Below are 18,713 nucleotides of genomic sequence, written 5' to 3'. Positions count from 1 at the left end.
CAGTTGATGAACCATCTGCTTTCAGAGATTTGGCTTTGGGCTTCCCAGTTCAATCATTACATTCATTAGTTAATTGGGTCACTGAGAAAAACACATTCTTCTTCCATTTGTCTCGAAGTTTAGGTTGTCCGAGAAATCAATCCTAGTGTGTGCTACAAAATGATGATGACACATTGCAACAGAAATACAAATGAATATTTCTACTTATCTAGCATGTTAAATACAGTAAAATGTCCCAAGGTGCTCATATTTAGTCATTTAAGTTGGCAAAGCATTGCCCACTTTTATTGAGTCATTCACAGAATGTGGTCATTGCCGGCTAGACTGGCTGTTATTGTCCATCCCTACTTGCCCAAAGGGTGTGGGTCTGGAGTCACGTGTAGACCAGATCAAGTAAGGAGACCATTTTCCTTCCCTTAAAGACATTTGTGAACCAGCTGGGTTATTCCTCAACTATTGTTTCATAGTCATCATCAGGCTCTTAATTCTAGATTTTCAATAAAATTCAAATCCACCATAAGCGATGGTAGGATTTAAATTCGGGTCCCCACGACCTGCACTTTACCAGCCTAGCCATAATATGACTGGTCCATCACTCCCCATTGTGATACTACATTAAAATCTGTCACTATGAGGAGGAATGGTAATATCACTCGATAAGTAATCCAGTGGCTTAGATTAACGCTCTGGGACATGGATATAAATCTCACCATGACAGCTAGTGGAATTCAAATTCTTTCCAAGGTGATCAAGAATTGAAATTCAACCAATGCCCCCAAAGAAGAATTGAACATAAAAACTCATCTGGTTTATTAAAGCCCTTGAAGGAAGAAATTTTACTGTTGTTACCTGATCTGGCCTACCTGTGACAGTGGAGGTGATGGCCCAAAGTATTATCACTAGACTATTAATCCAGATGCCCAGGTAATACTTAGAGGGACCCAGGTTCCAATCCCACCATGGCATATGGTAGAATTTGAATCTAACGCTGACTGTGAAACTATTGGCAATTAGGAAAAGTGAGGGCTGGAGATCAGACACAAAAAGTGTTGTGCTGGAAAAGCACAGCTAGTCAGGCAGCATCTGAGGTGTAGGAGAGTCGAAGTTTCAAGTATAAGCCCTTCATCACATTACTTTTTAACTGTTAAGGGAAAACTCATCTCGCTCACTAATGTCATTTAGGGAAGGAAACCAATCAGCCTTATCTAATCTGGCCTACATGTGACTCCAGACCCACAGCAATGCAGGGACCTCGCAATTGCCCTCTGGGCATTATGGGATGGACAATAAATACTGACCTGACCAGTGATACCCACATCCAATGAGTAAAGACAAAACTATGGTCAAGATTTTGATCACTTATCCAAATGTCTCCGTATATGGCTCATTGCTTCTTACCTTCCATGCAAAGCATCCTGGAATATTGAAAGATGCTAAAGGGGCCATAGAAATAAAACTGGTAGTTGTTGAACCTTACTAACCAGGGCTTGCTCCTTGGTCTGTATTCATCCTATGGGAGTGGTAGGAGTGCCACCTCAGTGTTGACAGGACAGAGAGATTAAATCTGGAACAGAAACTAGTTGAAATCAGCAATGCTGCACCATAATATTGTGGTGATTGGGAGCAGGTAGACTTCGTTGACTAGGAGGTTCCTGATTGGCCCAGGTTAACAACCCCAATCAAGAACCTCATAGTGAACATGGTCCACCTGGGCCCAATCACTACAAACATATAGAGAGCTATGCTGTCTCACTGATGTCTACTCTATCCAGGTAGGAAGTGATGTCAGACTGAACATATACAACTACTCAGAAGCTGTTAGGAATACAGGCTGAGTGGAATAATGCTCTTTATCCACTATGTTGTTCCTGTGAAATGCCTTGGAGTATTTTACCATGTTAGAGATGCTGCATAATGGAAAGTTGTTGGGGTGATTAATTCTCAGCAATGTGATTGGTTTGTAGAAGTCAGAATGATATCAGTTTTCATTGATAATTTATGTATTTTTTTAAATAACTAACATGGAACTTGTAAGAAAGTAAAATTTAAAGCATGATGTCCAAAGCAATGAAAGTAGCACCTCTGATTAGTATCAGTAGGCAGCCTGGAGAGAAGCAGGGACAGTGACCCCTGGGAGTGACCTGTACCAGAGACAGCAACCTGTGACTCAAAGTGGAGTGGGGACAGTGACCTGGAGTGGAGATGGTAAACCATGACCCAAAGCAGGGTGAGTGACCAGTGACTAAGAGTGAGGATGGTGACTGGTTGGGTACCAGTGGAGCTGGTGCACATCTTGTGGAATCCCTGATTTTAAAAAAGAACTAATGTCTATTTTGTTAGCTTTATTTCTTATTCTCCTAAATTATACTATGATATATCTGTAATGCAATATGAATATTTTTCTTTATTTTCTGTGTTTTATTTTTTTGTAACTATGATTTCTGTTGAGGTACCTTGTATCTAAAATGGCACCATGTGTGAGTGACATTGTACAAGTTTCACTGTACTCCTGTTCTTTTGTAACTTCAGTGTGTGACAATAAACCTAATTCTAATTCCCTCACTCTAATTTTCTAATCCTAGTTCAAACTTTCATTCCTTTAAGAATATTGGATTCCCATGGATTGAATGCATGTCAACCATGTTTACTCATTTGTTCTTGTTTATGATTTTGTTCCTTTTTTTTTTGGTTTAATTGATGGATCTAAAGCGGTCTCCCTTTGCGGTCTCCCTTTGCGGTCTCCCTTTGCGGTCTCCCTTTGCGGTCTCCCTTTGCGGTTGTTTTCTTTTTGCAGCAAATTTGTAGGTTTTTTTGTCAACTGATGTAAAATCAGTATTTTTGAACAACTAGTCATTGTTTTGAGGTTCTTTTTTTCATTATTTACTTCAGCTAGTGTTTTTTCTTGTCTAAGATAAATGGCTGAGGTAAGAACAATGACTGCAGATGCTGGAAGCCAGATTCTGGATCAGTGGTGCTGGAAGAGCACAGCAAAATCGACGTTTCGGGCAAAAGCCTGATGAAGGGCTCTTGCCCGAAACATCGATTTTGCTGTTTGTCGGATGCTGCCTGAATTGCTGTGCTCTTCCAGCACCACTGATCCAAAATAAGATAAATGGTTGGTTAAGTCTCAAGTGTTTAAAGGTGGATGAATGAATGAAGTATGAGCATTAAGGCACTGGACTCCAGTTTGGTTTCAAAGACACCAAATATTCAAGCTGAGTTCAAAGGTGAAGAGTACAGCCCATAATCTATTTTAAAGGTGATACTAGCAGCAAAGATTACACTGACAATGCTGAACTGGTACCATCCTGCTCCTGAGATTTTTTTGCACCAGTGAACCAGACTGGCATTATCATATGAGCATGCAAATACTAGTGTATCTCTCCCAGCCCTTGGTGAATTATGGCATCAGGTGCCAGTGACTCCAACTATCTGCCAGCTTTCTTAAGTACTTTTTTTTGTGTGTAATTCCATCTTGTAAGAAGATCCACTGAAAGAATTGGCACTGGCACCAATTAATCATAGAGCCACTCTGATTATGCTTCTATCACTGGGAGGAAAGTCAAGGAGGAGAATAATGTTCATTTAAAAATCAGGCCCCCCCCCCTTCAGTTTCTGACAATTGGCATTGACCATCCATAGCTTTGCACAGCTATTGCAATCAAATTAAGAGCCTTTGACTGAATTAAAGTTTTGGGACCTTAATAAATCTTGTGCACCGTTGGAGTGAGTTTCCATGTGCAGTGGGCCATTTTCAGTCACACTATTAGCCCAGAGACACTGTCCTCTGGGTTCAACTCCACCCCTCCCAAAAAGCTAAGGCATTGCAACACCTCTGACATTAAAATTCAATTACCAAATCTGTGGAGTACTTCTTATGTAAAGAAGGTAGTACCAGTAACATCATTTCAAGCCTCATGTTAGAATTGGAACAGGACTGACTTTTTCCTTTGTTTTGACGAGTGGAGATTTGGAACATTGCTTGAATTATAAAAAACAGGGGGGTGATATTGCTAATCTTGATGTATATAATAATTTTTAATATAGCTCAGTATCAGAAACAAGTCAACCAGGCTTCTTCAGTAACAAATAAAGAGCAAGTTTGTTGCAAACAGTTTATTCTAGCAAAGGTGTAAACTAGCTAAAAGATGTCGCTGAAAAAGCGCAGCAGGTCAGGCAGCATCCAAGGAACAGGAGAATCGATGTTTTGGGCATAGGGGCTTATGCCCGAAATGTCGATTCTCCTGTTCCTTGGATGCTGCCTGACCTGCTGTGCTTTTTCAGCGACTTTTTTTTTAGTCTGATCTCCAGCATCTGCAGTTCTCACTTTCTCCAAGATGTAAACTATGCAGGCACTTACAACTACCCTTGGGGGGAGGGGGAAAAAATCAACACCTCCAAATCTGAGACAAAATTGTAAATTCTGCAGCGTACTACTTTTGGAAAACTTCATCCGAGCAACAGGTAAATTCAGAAATAATATTAATTCAGATTCATCAAATGATGGTCCGTAGCTGGTTACTTTGCATACAAGCTGTTTTCACGCTGTCTTCATGGATCTGTTGTGCCTGACTATCTTCTTTTCTGGGGACACAGTGGTGCAAATGTTGAATTCTTCACTTGAGGTTATAAGGCCTTTTGGTGGGTTTACAACTTGTAAGGTTATGACAGGCTGTTTGTCTAAAAGTCCAATATCTTGTTTTCACTGTACAAATTGAAATGGTCTCTCTCTGAAAATGTTGCAGATTTTGGTTTCCTTATACAAGTAGCTTGTTCCTGGAAAATATTCCATGTGGACTGTAGCGGTTTAAGAAGGCAGCTCAGCATCACCTGCTCAAGGGCAACTAGGGACAGACAATAAATGCTGGTCAGCCAGTGACATCCATATCCCATGAGTGAATTTTTAAAACAAGGAAACATTGTTACTGCTTAAGCCATTTTTTTCTTTCTTTGCAAAGTGTCCTTTCCAAAAAGTTTAAAGCATATATGTGTACCTATGTCTGGTTAATTGTTTTTTTTTTTTGCATAACATATCTTCCTAATAACATGAACCGAACAGGTATATTGCTATAATGAAACTAACTGCTACTGAGCAGAGACAACTATTATAAAATTACTCACTTGCTCAACCCTCCCAGAAGGAGACTTTACACAAATTCAAATTGTAGTCCATAGTAGCACCATAATCTTCAAGTTCTCATCATATTCAGCAAAATTCCAGGTATATAATTGAAAACAATTAAACACACTTCAGTATGTTAATCAACCATTGATTGTCCCTTATTAAACTAGTAACTCTTTCATAATCATTCTCTCTCTAGAGGGATATTATCATCCATTGTCTGCATGAAGTGTCTTGACTAGTGATGTGGGCTATGGCAAAAAAACACTGAACAAAAGCTGATAACTCAAAATAATTACTCATATGAACTGTGTAATATTTTACATTAAATGCACAGTTTTCAGTCTCACTAGTTGCACCATTGCCTGAATATTTTACTTCCTCTAAGTAAAACTGTAGCTAATGCAAAGCTAACTTTAAAAGTTGTTGAGGAACCTGTCTTTTAATATTGGCGAGGAGGTGATGAGCTGGCTAACTTTCTCCTTATACAGGTATTAAAACGTAAACAAGTGAGGGCTGGTGACTGGGATTCATGTGTGCACTGATGAGTCGAGAGTCACTGGATAAAAATCATAGTGGGAGCTGATGCAAATATTCAGCTGACTACCCTGAATAAGTACTAGCCTGGATTGATATCAGATGTATAAGTGGTTCCTAAACTTTATTTGCTTAATTAGAATTTAAACCAGTGAAGCTGCTTCATTAGTAGATGGGGTGAAGATCAGCCGCCCTTTTTGAAGAATCCAGTTTAGATTGCAACTACAGAGATGATTTGATTTTTATCTTCAGTTTGTGTTTAATAGGGTGAACTATGTAGTGGAAATGAGCACAATTTATTCTAAAGTCAGAAACATATTTCTTTTTCTCCAGTTGCTGAAGCTGCTGATCCTTATAGCTTTAGCAAGAGATTCAATTAATTTTAGAAGCATTAGAATACATCTGCAAGCTGCCCACTTAGAAATAAACCAGCTCATTTGTATACATTAGTGAAGCTGATTCTGAAAGAAGGATCAGTGTTTCAGTGAACCCCGTCAATTCCATTTTTTTCTATGCAGAGCATGGATTGTATGTCTCTCATCACCTATAGAGCTATTCCATTTGAGCATTCCTAAATATCTTGATACACGGTTTCTAAAGCAGCTTCCAGCTTCTGCAAACTTTCAGAAACCAGTACCATTTTCTGCCTTTTCAAGTCCTCACTGCGATGATCCAAAGTATTCTCCAGCTGCTACACTTTTTTTGCACATGTAATTGCAGTTGTCGTGTAAGTTAGGGACACAACTGCTTTGTGCACAGTTAGTGATGAGTGAACCTTAGTTTGGTTCAGAGTTGAAGGTTGGCCAAAACAGCTTTGAAATAAGGGATGAGATTGTTTACAACATTGAGGTAGTAAATTGAAAGGTTAACATCTTGTCCTCATAGGTCATATCTCTAACAATACAGCATTCCCTTGGTACAGCATCACAATTTAATTCTGGGGAAGGTTCATAGTTACGTAGAACACAGTATTTTCTGGAAAAAAGAATGCTAGGCCACACATCCAGTATGTGCCTGACTCCAGCAATGAATACAATTCCAAGCTGGCACTCTGGTGCACCGAGGGTCAGGCTGGCCATGCTGAAGATGCAGCATTTTGAATTGAATGCTTCGCTGAAGCCCTGACATTCCTCTTTGGTGGACCTCAGGGCAAGATTCAAAGAAGTGGAGTCAGTTATCCCTGCTGTCCTCAGCAATATTTATGCATTTACTAATAGCTCTTAGTGGAAAAAATCTCTGATTTTAATATTGCAACGCTGCTTCTGATCAACAACTCAAATTAGTTGTTGTTTCTTACAAGGTAGCAGTGATTGCACCTCAAGGCTGTTTTTAATAAGCTGCAATACACTTTGAAGGCGATCAAGCAATGTGTTTGTAAAATAGTGATGGCCCATTCATAGTCTCTCCTCAGTACACAGAATTGTGAACATGTAACCGACAAGGGCATCAGAAATTAATTTTTGTGGGCAGCTTGTTCCATCAGAAAGTGAGGTATTAAGATAAGTGAAGGGAGATAACCTCGGGGGGGAAATGGAAATGACAGCACCTTGGAGAGATTGAAACAAAATTAAAGCAAAACCGAACGCATCTGGCAGCCCTAACAGTTGGGAGAACTGTCTCTGTCTCTCGCTGAATCTTAACGTGATTGGCTTGGAGGGACCCTGCTGGAATTTGGAATGTCATTGAAAATGTTTCATGGTTTTCAATATTGCCCATTACAAGATCAGTGCAGGTTTGCAACAGTTTGTCAGACAACTGTTCAATGTCTAAAAACCTAAATAGCACTGTACTGTGATACCAGAAAGTAAAGGCACCAGCTCATTGAGTGGTGGGTGAGGGCTACGTAGCAGCAGGTGGTCAGGGCCGATTCTTGACCTTGTAATTAGTCAGACAAACAGATAAGAAGGTGGGGGAGCTAGAAGGGGCAGGTTGCCTTAGAGTGGCTGGAAGATGGGAGGGGCGGGGATGGGCTTGCTGGGTTTCTGGGGGTCTGTATTGTATGCACTGTTTCTTATGTAATTGTTTCTTATGTAATTGTATGTACAAATGTCATTGTTACTGATTTGTAATGAGTGAAACTGGATTTGAGGTTTGTTCTCCTTTCTCTGAAAACTGGTTGAATGGTGGGGTTTGGGGTCTGGCTTTGCTGCTCCTCTCCCTTGTAAAATTGCTGTTTCTCTGTATACAGCTGTTAATGTTAATTGTTTGTAAACTGTGTATTGTTTGATAAAATTTAAAAAAGAGATTTAGAATCTCAAAAAATCAAGGTGCGGGGAGGAATGGGTAGTAGTAAAAAAATCAAAACCTTGCTTCTGTCCTTCATTAAAAGTCTAATAGTCATTGTACTTGTTACCTGGCCCTAACCTAGGGGCTTTGACACTTTCAATACACTTTGCTTCACATTCTGAACGTGCATTTGATAACAAGCCAGACACTGAAGCTGCTCTCAGTGATCTATAGGGCAGGGCAAGCACTCATAGAGTGCTCAACCTGCAAGTGCCATTATCCCAGTTACAGTTTCTGTTGCGAGATACATATTTAAATGGACACCTTCCTTGTCAAAACAAAATACTAATTTCAAGAATTATTTGAGAATGAGGAAGTTCTATCTAATATCACACTCAAGGGTAGGTTTTACTGCCAAGCCCATTGTGCAGCATGTTCCCAAGGAACTAGAGAAATGGGGTTCAGAGCACACCACAAAGGCAAAGGGTGTACTAAGGATCTACGATCCAATTGGTTTACCTTTGGTGTCTGCACGTTCTGCATTCCACAATCTCCGAGCTATCTGAGGCTTTCCATAAGTAAAGCCAGCAGCTGGGGGAACCAACCCTTTCATTGCCGAATTCCTGAGGGTGGCTGGTCACAACCAGATCCCAGCTGGATTAGACCGTCACAGCCAGGTCCCAGCTGGCTTAGACAGGCACAATTAGATCCCAAATGGATTAGATGATCCTAGTTGGATTAGACAGTCACAGCTAGATCTCAGCTGGATTACACAGTCGCAGTCACTTTGGAGGCCAAGTCATTGAGTGTATTTGTAAAGGTATGCTACTATTAACTCACAGTTAGACTCTAGCAGTGTTAGACAGTCATAATTAGATCCCAGCAGCATAGTCACTGCTAGATCCCAGCAACATTAGTCACAATTAGATCCCATGGTGAATTAGTCACTTATAGATCCCAGTAGCTTTAGTCACGATTAGATCCCAGCAGCATTAGTCACTGCTAGATCCTAGTACTAGACAGTTACAGTTCAATTCTAGCAGCACTATACAGTCCTAACTCGATCCCAGCAACTCTACATAGTCCCAGCTAGATTCCAACGAGATCCCAGCAGCAATCCACATTGACAGCTAGATCCCAGTAGCAACAGACATAGTTAGATCCCAGCAGCAATACACAGTCCCAGCTAGATCCCAGCAGCAATACACAGTCCCAGCAGCAGTAAATACGAGATTCCCCTCCAGCATTAGACTCACATTTACCATCGTTCCGCATCCCCCCACCACCTCCACGCAGCACTAGACAGGAATAATGAGCCCCCAGCGGGATTAGGCAGTTGCGGCTCCCTCACTGCTTCCCCCCCACCTCACTCCCCCTCAGCCTGCGATCTGCCCAATTTCTCGCTGACATCCAAAATAAAAAAAAACGCGGTGACGCATAGAATCGATCCGGAGCGCCTCAGAATGCGAACGGTGGCTCAGGTCTCGGCAGCCTGGTACACTCCTCCCAAAACCATGCTGTGACAGCCAGGCGCTGAGTAAGGAGTGAGAGGCACGGACACACACACACACAGAGAGAAGGAAGAGCCTGCAGTCGACGATCGGCTACTGTCGCCGTGGGAGACCCTACCAGAGAAGGGAAGCTTCCCCTTTCTCTAAAATACAACCAAGGGCCGCTTGGAAATCAGGGAGCGAGGATGTTGCCTCTTGGCCGGGGGAACTCCGGCTTTCTGTGGGTGCTCCACGCTTTCTTACTGATAGGAATCCAAACCCGGGCGCAAGGTAAGATATTTCCGAACTACAGACTTCAAATCAGCTTTGGGGATGTACTCTTTGTGACCCTTTACTCAAATTCTTTCAATGTACTTTTTTTGGGGGAGGGGGTGGGGGAATGGCCGTGCACCGTTTGCCTTGCCCTATTGGGGAGAGCTATCCCGTCTTTATGTATGTGCAATGTGTGTATGAGGTTTCTATCCAGTCTAGCCTTGGGTTTCTTTCCCCAGTTAAGCTTACTTCTACTGCTGTCTCGTTTTGAGCTCTATTCTCCATCTCTTGTTCCCCCCGCCCCCCCACCTTCCTTGTTTTAGAACTCCCCCCGCCCAAAAAAAAAACCTCTCACTCCCTCCATTCCCTTTCATCTTCCTTGGGATTCCTACATTTCGCTGAAAAGAGATTTAAAGAGACAAAGACAGCCGCCCATGTACAGCTCCGACTCTCGGTGATCTTCTCTCCCCCTAACCTCTCTCAGAACCAAATGCTAGCCCTTTCGATAGGCTGACATGCAACTTTCTTTAAACGCATTTTTTAACAAATATATATATATATAAACAGTCTTGATCCTGGTTACAAAATGCAGATGTGCATCTGGCTGTTCTTGTCTAAACCTTACGGACTCGAAAGAGATGGCTTATGACGGTCCGACCGCTACAGATAGTGCTGGATAATACTCACTACACAGCATCAGTAAATCCAGGAGGAGCTAGTACTTTTGTGGGGAGTAAGATAATCCTGATTTGGGGAAGAATTGATTCCCTACTTGATCTCCCCATCATCTAATGACTGATCCGAGTAGTGACGAATTTACACACAAAACTAACATGCGGGACCCTGTGAGACTCCCTTCCCTCATTGACTGTCTGGTCATTTGGTAAGCTCCAGTTGGTTGCTTCTTTGAGTAATCTTTCAGCACCTTATGTTGGAATGCAGTAGCGGGAGATGTCTGCAAGTGACCAGGTGTACCCTGTTTGACTGCCGACCAACTTTGCCTTCCCCCTTCTGCCTAATGCCCTGCAAAAGAAAATACACGGTGTAAAATTCAGTTCGCAGTCTCAATGCAGCAGGGTCACCGCAGCAGTACACTCTATGATAAAAGTGATAAAGTTTGCATCGTTCCATAATCCAAAGACTTGAAGCACCTACTGTCAGAAACTAAATTATTCCGCATTACTTTCCCGTCATTGCTCATTCGGGGCATTTAACAGCGGCAGGCAGTGCTGTCTGCGGGGCTTCATTAATATAGGTAAAACAGAACCGTTCGAGTCAACAATTTACCGTTTTGACCACTGTCAAAGAGCTGTGGGATGGAACTGTATTTTCGGTTTTGCAACGGAATACCCTTTCCCCATTCAAAGAACGAACAGGAGTGCCCTTAATTGTGAATGAGTTATTGTTCATTTAAATACTATGATCGAAGCACACGCACACACAAAAAGAGCAAAATGTGGAAGTTTGTTGATTTAGCAAAGTCAAAACGTGAGTCGAGTTCGCGGAATGGGTTTCAGCACCAGAGGCGCGGACAGCTCCGAGCGCTTGCCTGAGCCTTGAACGAGAACTGAAAATGTGTTGCTGGAAAAGCGCAGCAGGTCAGGCAGCATCCAGGGAACAGGAGAATCGACGTTTCGGGCATAAGCCCTTGAACGAGAAGCTCCAGCAGTGTCCCTGTGAATGACACAGGGAGCAATGTTGTGGCAGACACGCCCCTGTAATGCAGCTCTTTCTAAAAAAAAATGTTACGCGGAGCTTGTCTCATAGATTTACATTCCTGTTTAAGTGTCTTGTAATAAAACGCTACAGAGCGCGGTGTAAAGCGTGATTCAAGTGTCACAATCCTGTCTGAAGCAGAAAATGCTTGTGGATGATAGGCTTTGACTCACCCTATTCCTGTGATGAGTTGTTTTCGAAATGAATATCTCCCAACGGTACAACTAGTCCTGCCTGATATTCACTCTAACAGCTCAAATGATCCGTCCTCAGATTTACTAAGGCTCACTGCGAGAAAGCTAGGTCATTTCTTCATTTTGTGAGGGCATTCCAACTCCACTCACTCCCATTGCATCTGCTGGGGTACATGAATCCCAGTAGCTCGAACATACGCCTGCCCAAGTGACGTTCTTTTTTGGTAAGGGGAGACGGTTAAGTGTGGACACGGTGTGAATCACTAATGCTCTCAATCTTGGCTTCACCGGTTCCTTACACATGGTGAGAATCATTGGATAGTCATCTGCACTTGGCAATTCCTTTGTAAGCGTTGGGTTTGTGAAAGGGTTTGCAGTTTGCCAGCATGAGGACAGACAAGGCCTGGCCAGTCATTACCTGTTTTGAAGGGGTCAGTATCACACAAGCTCTTGCAATTGTCCAAAATACCCTTGGGGGAGCCATTTTAAAACTGGGGGTTGGCATTTTGCAGTGCATTAATCCCAAGAAGTGCCAAAGCGTCCTCCATCTCTGCCACAAGTGAACCAGGATGTTGGCACCAGTTTTGATAATGGAAATATACTCTCTTTCTTACAGTCAAGAGGAGAAAGCAGAAATTCAAATGTTCAAGTACAGGATAAATTGATGTGAAAAGGGTGTTTGTCATAAGTAAGCTATGACTGTAAAATGATGATCATCCACCCTGAATGGAAATCATTACTACATTTGTCACAACATGACTCCACTTGTTTGGAGCCAGTCTTTGGATCAGGAACACTGTAATCTTCTGGTATTGCTTTTAAACTCATCTTCCTGACTCTCATTTTACAATCTATTAAAATCTGTCACGTAGCACATGACACAACTAACATCAAAATGTTATTTATTTCTTTACTTGTGCATTTAAATATTAAAAGCCCAAATGCCATCAAAATAATTTGGAAAAAAAATTAAAGATTTGCATGATCTAAGATAGAATGCTGAAACTGCAATACTCTGTAACAGAGCTCTAAATTGTAAATTTTTTGGCCTGTGCTATTAACCTTCAAGATAATGGGAACAAAAAGAAAACATTTCCCAAAGTATTAAAGTATTGGATAAAGAAAAATATAAAAAGTAAGGCAAAGGAGCCATTAAATGATTTGGGGAGTTTTTTCAATAAATTAAGTTAGAGAACATTAAAGGTACCAACAATCATTCCTATAAGTAATTCTTCAAACAGGTGAAAACGTAACAGGGATGAAAAGATCCCAGAAGTAATATGTTAAGTATCCAGGGAACAGCAAACTCTGTAAACAAATGATTTTCTGTGTTCAGTGAGCAGCCTGTCCAGCGCATAAATTGAATTTCTACAGTGGACAAAGCTTGTAATGTAGGAAATAGACATTTTAGTTACTGATAGACCTAGGAAGTTAAGGCAAAACTTATTCAGTTATATTTAAATATCAGGTCCTCTCACCATTTGCACTGGTTTGGAGGGAGTTAGTCTGAGTCATAGAGTTGTACAGCATGGAAACAGACCCATCAATCCAACTTGTTCATGCTGATAATAAACCTAGCCCCATTTACCAGCATTTTGCCCAAATCCATCTAAACCCTTCCTATTCATATACCTATCCAGATGCCTTTTAAATGTTGCAATTGTCACAGTCTCCATCACTTCCTCTGGCAGCTCGTTCCATACACACACCACCCTCTGCATGAAAAGATTGTCCCTTAGGTCCCTTTTAAATTGTTCCCCTCTCACCTTAAACCTATGTCTTCTAGTTTTGGACTCTTCCACCCTGGGGAAAAGTCCTTGTCTATACACCCTATTCATGGTGTTAAAAACATCTATATGGTCACAACTCAGCCTCCAATACTCCAGGGAAAATAGCCCCAGCCGATTCAGTCTCTCTCTCTCTCTCTCTCTCTCGTGCAACCACTCCAACCTTGGCAACATCCTTGTAAATCTTTTCTGAACCCTTCACGCAATCATTCTTACAGAAACTATTTGCAAGCTTGATCATATCTTATTGCTACTTTCAAGGAATTATTTAAAGGGGTATCTGTTTCCAATGAAATCCTTTAATGAGAAAAAGAAAGTAGTTGACCAACAAGTTGAAATTATCACATATTTTCTACATTCTTTCATACTGCTGTATTTCTTACAGTGACTATACTGCAAAGGTACTCAGATAGCTGGTGAGGTATGTAGAGTCATAGTGTCATAGAGGTGTACAGCACAGAAACAGACCCTTTGGTCCAACGCATCCATGCTGACCAGATATCTAACCTAATCTAGTCCCATTTCCCAGCACTTGGCCCATGTCCCTCTAAACCCTTCCTATTCATATACCCATCCAGATGCCTCTTAAATGCTGCAATTGTACCAGCCTCCACCACTCCCAATCGGAGCTCAATCCATACATGCACTACCCTCTGTGTGAAAGAAGTGTCCCTTTTAAATTTTTCCTCTCTCACCCTAAACCTATGCCCTCTAGTTCTGGACTCTCCCACCCCAGGGAAAAAGCCTTGTCTATTTACCTTACCCAAGTCCCTCATGATTTTATGAACCTCTATGAGGTCACCCCTCAGCCTCCGACGCTCCAGGGAAACCACCCGCAGCCTGTTCAGCCTCTCCCTATAGCTCAGATCCTCCAACCCTGGCAACATCCTTGTAAATCTTTTCTGAACCCTTTCAACCTTTATGGATTTTAATGTGCTTAGGGGTCATGTAAGATGCTATATAAATACATGGTTTTCTCCTTTCTTTGCTCTCAATAGAAATGAATTGAAGCTCAGGGTAGAAACAAATATGCTGAATTGGTGATCTCACCAAAAAGGAAACATGGGAAGAGACAAATCACGAGAATCGAGGATAGGAGGACTATTGATTAGGAAATAACATTTAGAACGACAAGAAATGCTTAATGAAATAAGAGAAAGAAAAAGAAATAATAAATCAAACAGGCTACAGGACCCAATATAGGAGATGGATCATAAGATATTTGCGAATAGTTCACTGAACAGCACATTATGGCATCAGTAATGAAAGGGAAATGGATGTTGGGTTGTGCAAGAACCAGGAGTTAATAACATATTTGTAAAAGGTACTGCTATGACCTTTTCCAGTATGCCATTTTGATTGCTGCATTGACGTACCCTGCCATGATTCCAGCTGAATGTAATAGTGAAAAAGTCGCATCCTTGACAGCTTGACTGACCTTAAGTTTTAGTTTATGTTCATCATGGAAATCAGTCACTGAACATATTCACAAGAGGCTGCCACTGTACACTTAACGAAGAGCATAAGTGTTTACTACACAAAATATTTTACATTATTCCAATAGTTCTTGCCCAGTCTTATTACAAGCAGAGAGAAAAAATTAATCCATTTTATCCCAACAATACCCTTACAGATATTCAAATCTCAGTGAAGAGTACCCCCAGTCTCCATGCTGAAACTCGTTGTTGAACTGGCATGGCTGTAATCTATCCTCTTTCAAAGTTGCTGTGCACTCCCTTGATGCTATTTTATTCAGTTAATGTCGCTCCATGAGACTCTTCAAGCAAACTGTTAACTCAGTACATTATTACTTAACACAGATTCCCAAAACAAGTGTCTTCAACAGCCTTGTTTTCCTCTCTGATACACACACACACACAGACACAAATACACAGACACACACACACACACACACACAAATACACACACAGACAGACACACACAGACAGACAGACACACACACACACAGACAGACACACACACACAGACAGACACACACACACACACAGGCATACACAAATACACACACAGACACAAATACACACACACAGACACACACACACACAGAGACACACACAGAATCTTCTGCTTCTGGAGTTCCTTTTCTCCCCCTCACTGATTTCTAAACATCTCAGAACGTCTCCTCTGCCCTGTTTGGAAACAACACCTCTGCTTTATTGATCTCTCCCACACCCCCTCCGCCAACCATCCCCCTCCCCCCACCCTCCCACCACTGCATGAACCTGACTGTGGCTCCCCTCTCTCTCTGGCAGTTATAAAACTCAGGTCAGTAAATATATTTGCTATTATCTCCTCAGGTGACTTGCTGGTCACTTAACTGAAATCACATAACTTCTTGAAAATTTTTCAATGAACTTAATGCTCAAAAAAAGGTGAGACCTTTACAGAACTGGAAAACTAGATCTATTTTCCTCCAAGATTTCTCGTAATAATAATATGTTATGAACAATAAGCTTTGGCTGCAATGCAGAGAATGGTACTCATACTAACACCCAGTTTACAGCATCTGATCTACAAGTAGAGGGGAAATAACATGGGAAGAAAATGGGTCCAGGGAAATGCTAGAACAGTGTTAACATGATTAGGGTAATAATAATGCAGTGCGATCTTAATCAGCTGGGCCAATGGGCTCAGGAATAGCAGATGGAGATTAAGTTAGATAAATCCCCTGGGGAGTGTTATGGAGAAAAGAGATCTAGGAGTATAGGTTCATAGCTCCTTCAAAGTGGAGTCACAAGTAGACAGGGTGGTGAAGGAGGCTTTCAGCATGCTTTCATCAGTCAGAACATTGAGTATAGGATTTGGGCCATCTTGTTGCAGCTATGCAAGACATTGGTGATGCCACATTTGGAGTACCACATGCAGTTCTGGTCACCCTACTGTAGAAAGGACATTATTAAATTAGAAAGAGAGCAGAAAATATTTGCTAGGATGGACCTGGACTGGAAGATTTGAGTTATGAGGAGAGGTTGGATGAGCTGCGACATTTTTCCCTAGAGCGTAGGAGACTGAGGAGTGACCTATAGAGGTCTATAAAGTCATGAAAGGCACAGATAAGGACGGCAGACAACAGTCTTTACCCGTGGTAGGGAAGTCTAAAACTACAGGTTTAAGGTGAGAGGAGAGAGATACAAAAGGATTCAAAGGGGCAATTATTTTCACACGGAAGGTGGTGAGTGTCTGGAACAGGGTGCCTGAGGTAATAATGGAATACAATTTTGTCATTTAAGAAACATTTAACAAATACATGTATGGAGGGAGAAGGTGAGGATTGCAGATGCTGGAGATCAGAATCAACAGTGTGGTGCTAGAAAAGCTCAGCAGGTCAGGCAGCATCCGAGGAGCAGGAGAATTGATGTTTCGGCATAAGCCATTCCTGTTAAAGGGCTTATGCCCGAAATCTCAATTCTCCTGCTCCTCAAATGCTACCTGACCTGCTGTGCTTTTCCAGCACCACACTGGATATGGAGGGGTATGGACCAAGAGTAGGCAAATGGGACTGGTTTAATTGTGAAAACTGGGTGGAAGGGCCTGGTTCCTTGCTGTAGATCTCTATGACTAAGTCAGGATAATGCTGTGACAACTGGGGCAGTTTTAAGTCAATTAATTAATCTTGAATAAGCAGCTCATTAAAAATGAGTGTGGAATGACTGGATGGGCATAAAAAGCATGTGGTTACTAATATCTTTGAGGGGAGGAAATCTGCCATCCTTAACCACTCAGGCCCAAATGTGACTTCAGTCCACAGCAATGTGATTGATTCTTAATTGCCCCTTTGAAATGGTCTAGCAAGCCATTCAGTGGTCTCAAGCCATGAGAGAAAGATCAATGTGGGTATAACCACAGCAGATGGTTTAAGAAGTTGAGTTGTAAGGAGAAGTTGGATAGGCAAGGACGATTTTCCCTGGAGTGTAGGCAACTGAGGAGTGACCTTATAGAGGTCTAGAGGTTGACCAACACCATCACCTTCCAAGGGCGTTAATGGATGCATAATAAATGCAAATCTTAATCAGATTCCAATAATGAGAAAGAAAATTGCTGAAAACAGGTCAGGTAGCATTTGCAGACAAGACAATATTTCAGATCTGGACCAAGGAGACAATCAGAAAGTTGAACGGCTGATCACAAACATGAAAATTCTGAAACATTTAATTTTGGAACAGGCCAGTCAGAGTTCAGGTTTTTTTCTGATGTTGTATATCTTTACTTACCCTCGGGTTCTGAATGAATGATTTCAGCTAACGTACTCAGTAGAAAATGGATGTTTTTCTGCTAGGCAAGAGGAGAAGCTAATTTTCTTGGGCTCCAGACACTGGAATCTGAATAGAAAGTGATATTGACAGAACTATGTCAGATGGGGAGTTATGCACAGCATGGGATACAGACGAAGAACAGAACTAATTCATGAAAGAAGTATTTTAAGAAATGAAACAAGTGAGTGCTTAAAGGTCATGTCAAACACTAAATTTGCACTTACAGGTTCAATTTCAGAAGTCTTCAGAACAAAGTAGGTCAAAAATATAGACATCGCAGCCTTTCAAATGTGACTTCATTATGAAGCTGTCAGTTAAGATCGACACTGATTTGTAGTCATTAACACACAATTACCACATGAATAATTGCTTTAAAAAACCCTATGAGGCCTTTAATTATTTGTTGACACAATTGGGATGACAAGGGCTGTAACCACATGAACAGCCATTTCCTTAACTGGAGTAAGGAATTGCCAAAGCAAAATTTATTGTGTCATCAATAAGTGAACAGCTACACAGTTCACGTGTAAAAATACAAGCTTTGATTTAGTTTTGTCCAGAGCTGATGATGAATTCCAGATATTCCACTTCTACAATGATTTAGATTTGGAATCTCAGCTGTGTGTTCCATTGGATTGGGATAAGATGTTTATCTTAATTTTGATGTCACATGAATCCTCTATTTTGATCAACCCACCTTAGCTGGCAATTCCTTGCTGAATCTCCCTGCCTTACCACCTCTCTCCTACTTCATGGCCCACCTTAAATAAAAACAGCAAGTGCTGGAGAAATTTGACAGATCTGGTCACATCCGTGAAGAGAGAAAAAGAGTTAATGTTTCAGGTCCAATGATTCATCTTTGGAACTATCTGTTTGATCAAGCTTTAATTATCTTCTTAATTGTTCATGACACTCCAATGAAACACCTCAGGATATAACTTCATAAAACATGCTACACAAATCAAGTTATTATTAATTTGTCTCTTTTATACCTTGGGACTAAAAATTGGATTCCCTACAGTGTGGAAACAGGCCCTTCAGCCCAACAAGTCCACACCAACCCTCCGAAGAGTAACCCACTCAAATCTATTTCC

At 41.4% G+C, this 18,713-nt stretch overlaps 1 protein-coding gene across 2 annotated transcripts in view; it reads left to right on the top strand.

Moving 5' to 3' along the window:
- The first annotated feature begins 9,372 nt into the window (after window positions 1-9,372).
- Window positions 9,373-18,713, top strand: part of sez6l (seizure related 6 homolog (mouse)-like) — a 272,465-nt gene continuing 263,124 nt past the window's right edge. The window contains exon 1 of one of the 2 annotated variants that reach the window (XM_043715477.2): window positions 9,373-9,666. In XM_043715477.2, the coding sequence (XP_043571412.2) occupies window positions 9,582-9,666 (85 nt within the window). In that variant the 5' untranslated portion in view covers window positions 9,373-9,581. The remainder of the gene's footprint in view (window positions 9,667-18,713) is intronic. The other variant, XM_043715479.2, reaches the window with a different exon arrangement.

The sequence above is a fragment of the Chiloscyllium plagiosum genome, unplaced genomic scaffold (genome assembly GCF_037043375.1).
Source record: "Chiloscyllium plagiosum isolate Xiang-an unplaced genomic scaffold, Cpla_swu_hap1 HiC_scaffold_24, whole genome shotgun sequence".
Lineage (NCBI taxonomy): Eukaryota > Metazoa > Chordata > Chondrichthyes > Orectolobiformes > Hemiscylliidae > Chiloscyllium > Chiloscyllium plagiosum.
Note: the sequence above shows the minus strand (reverse complement) of the source record. Positions and strands in the feature narration are given on the sequence as shown.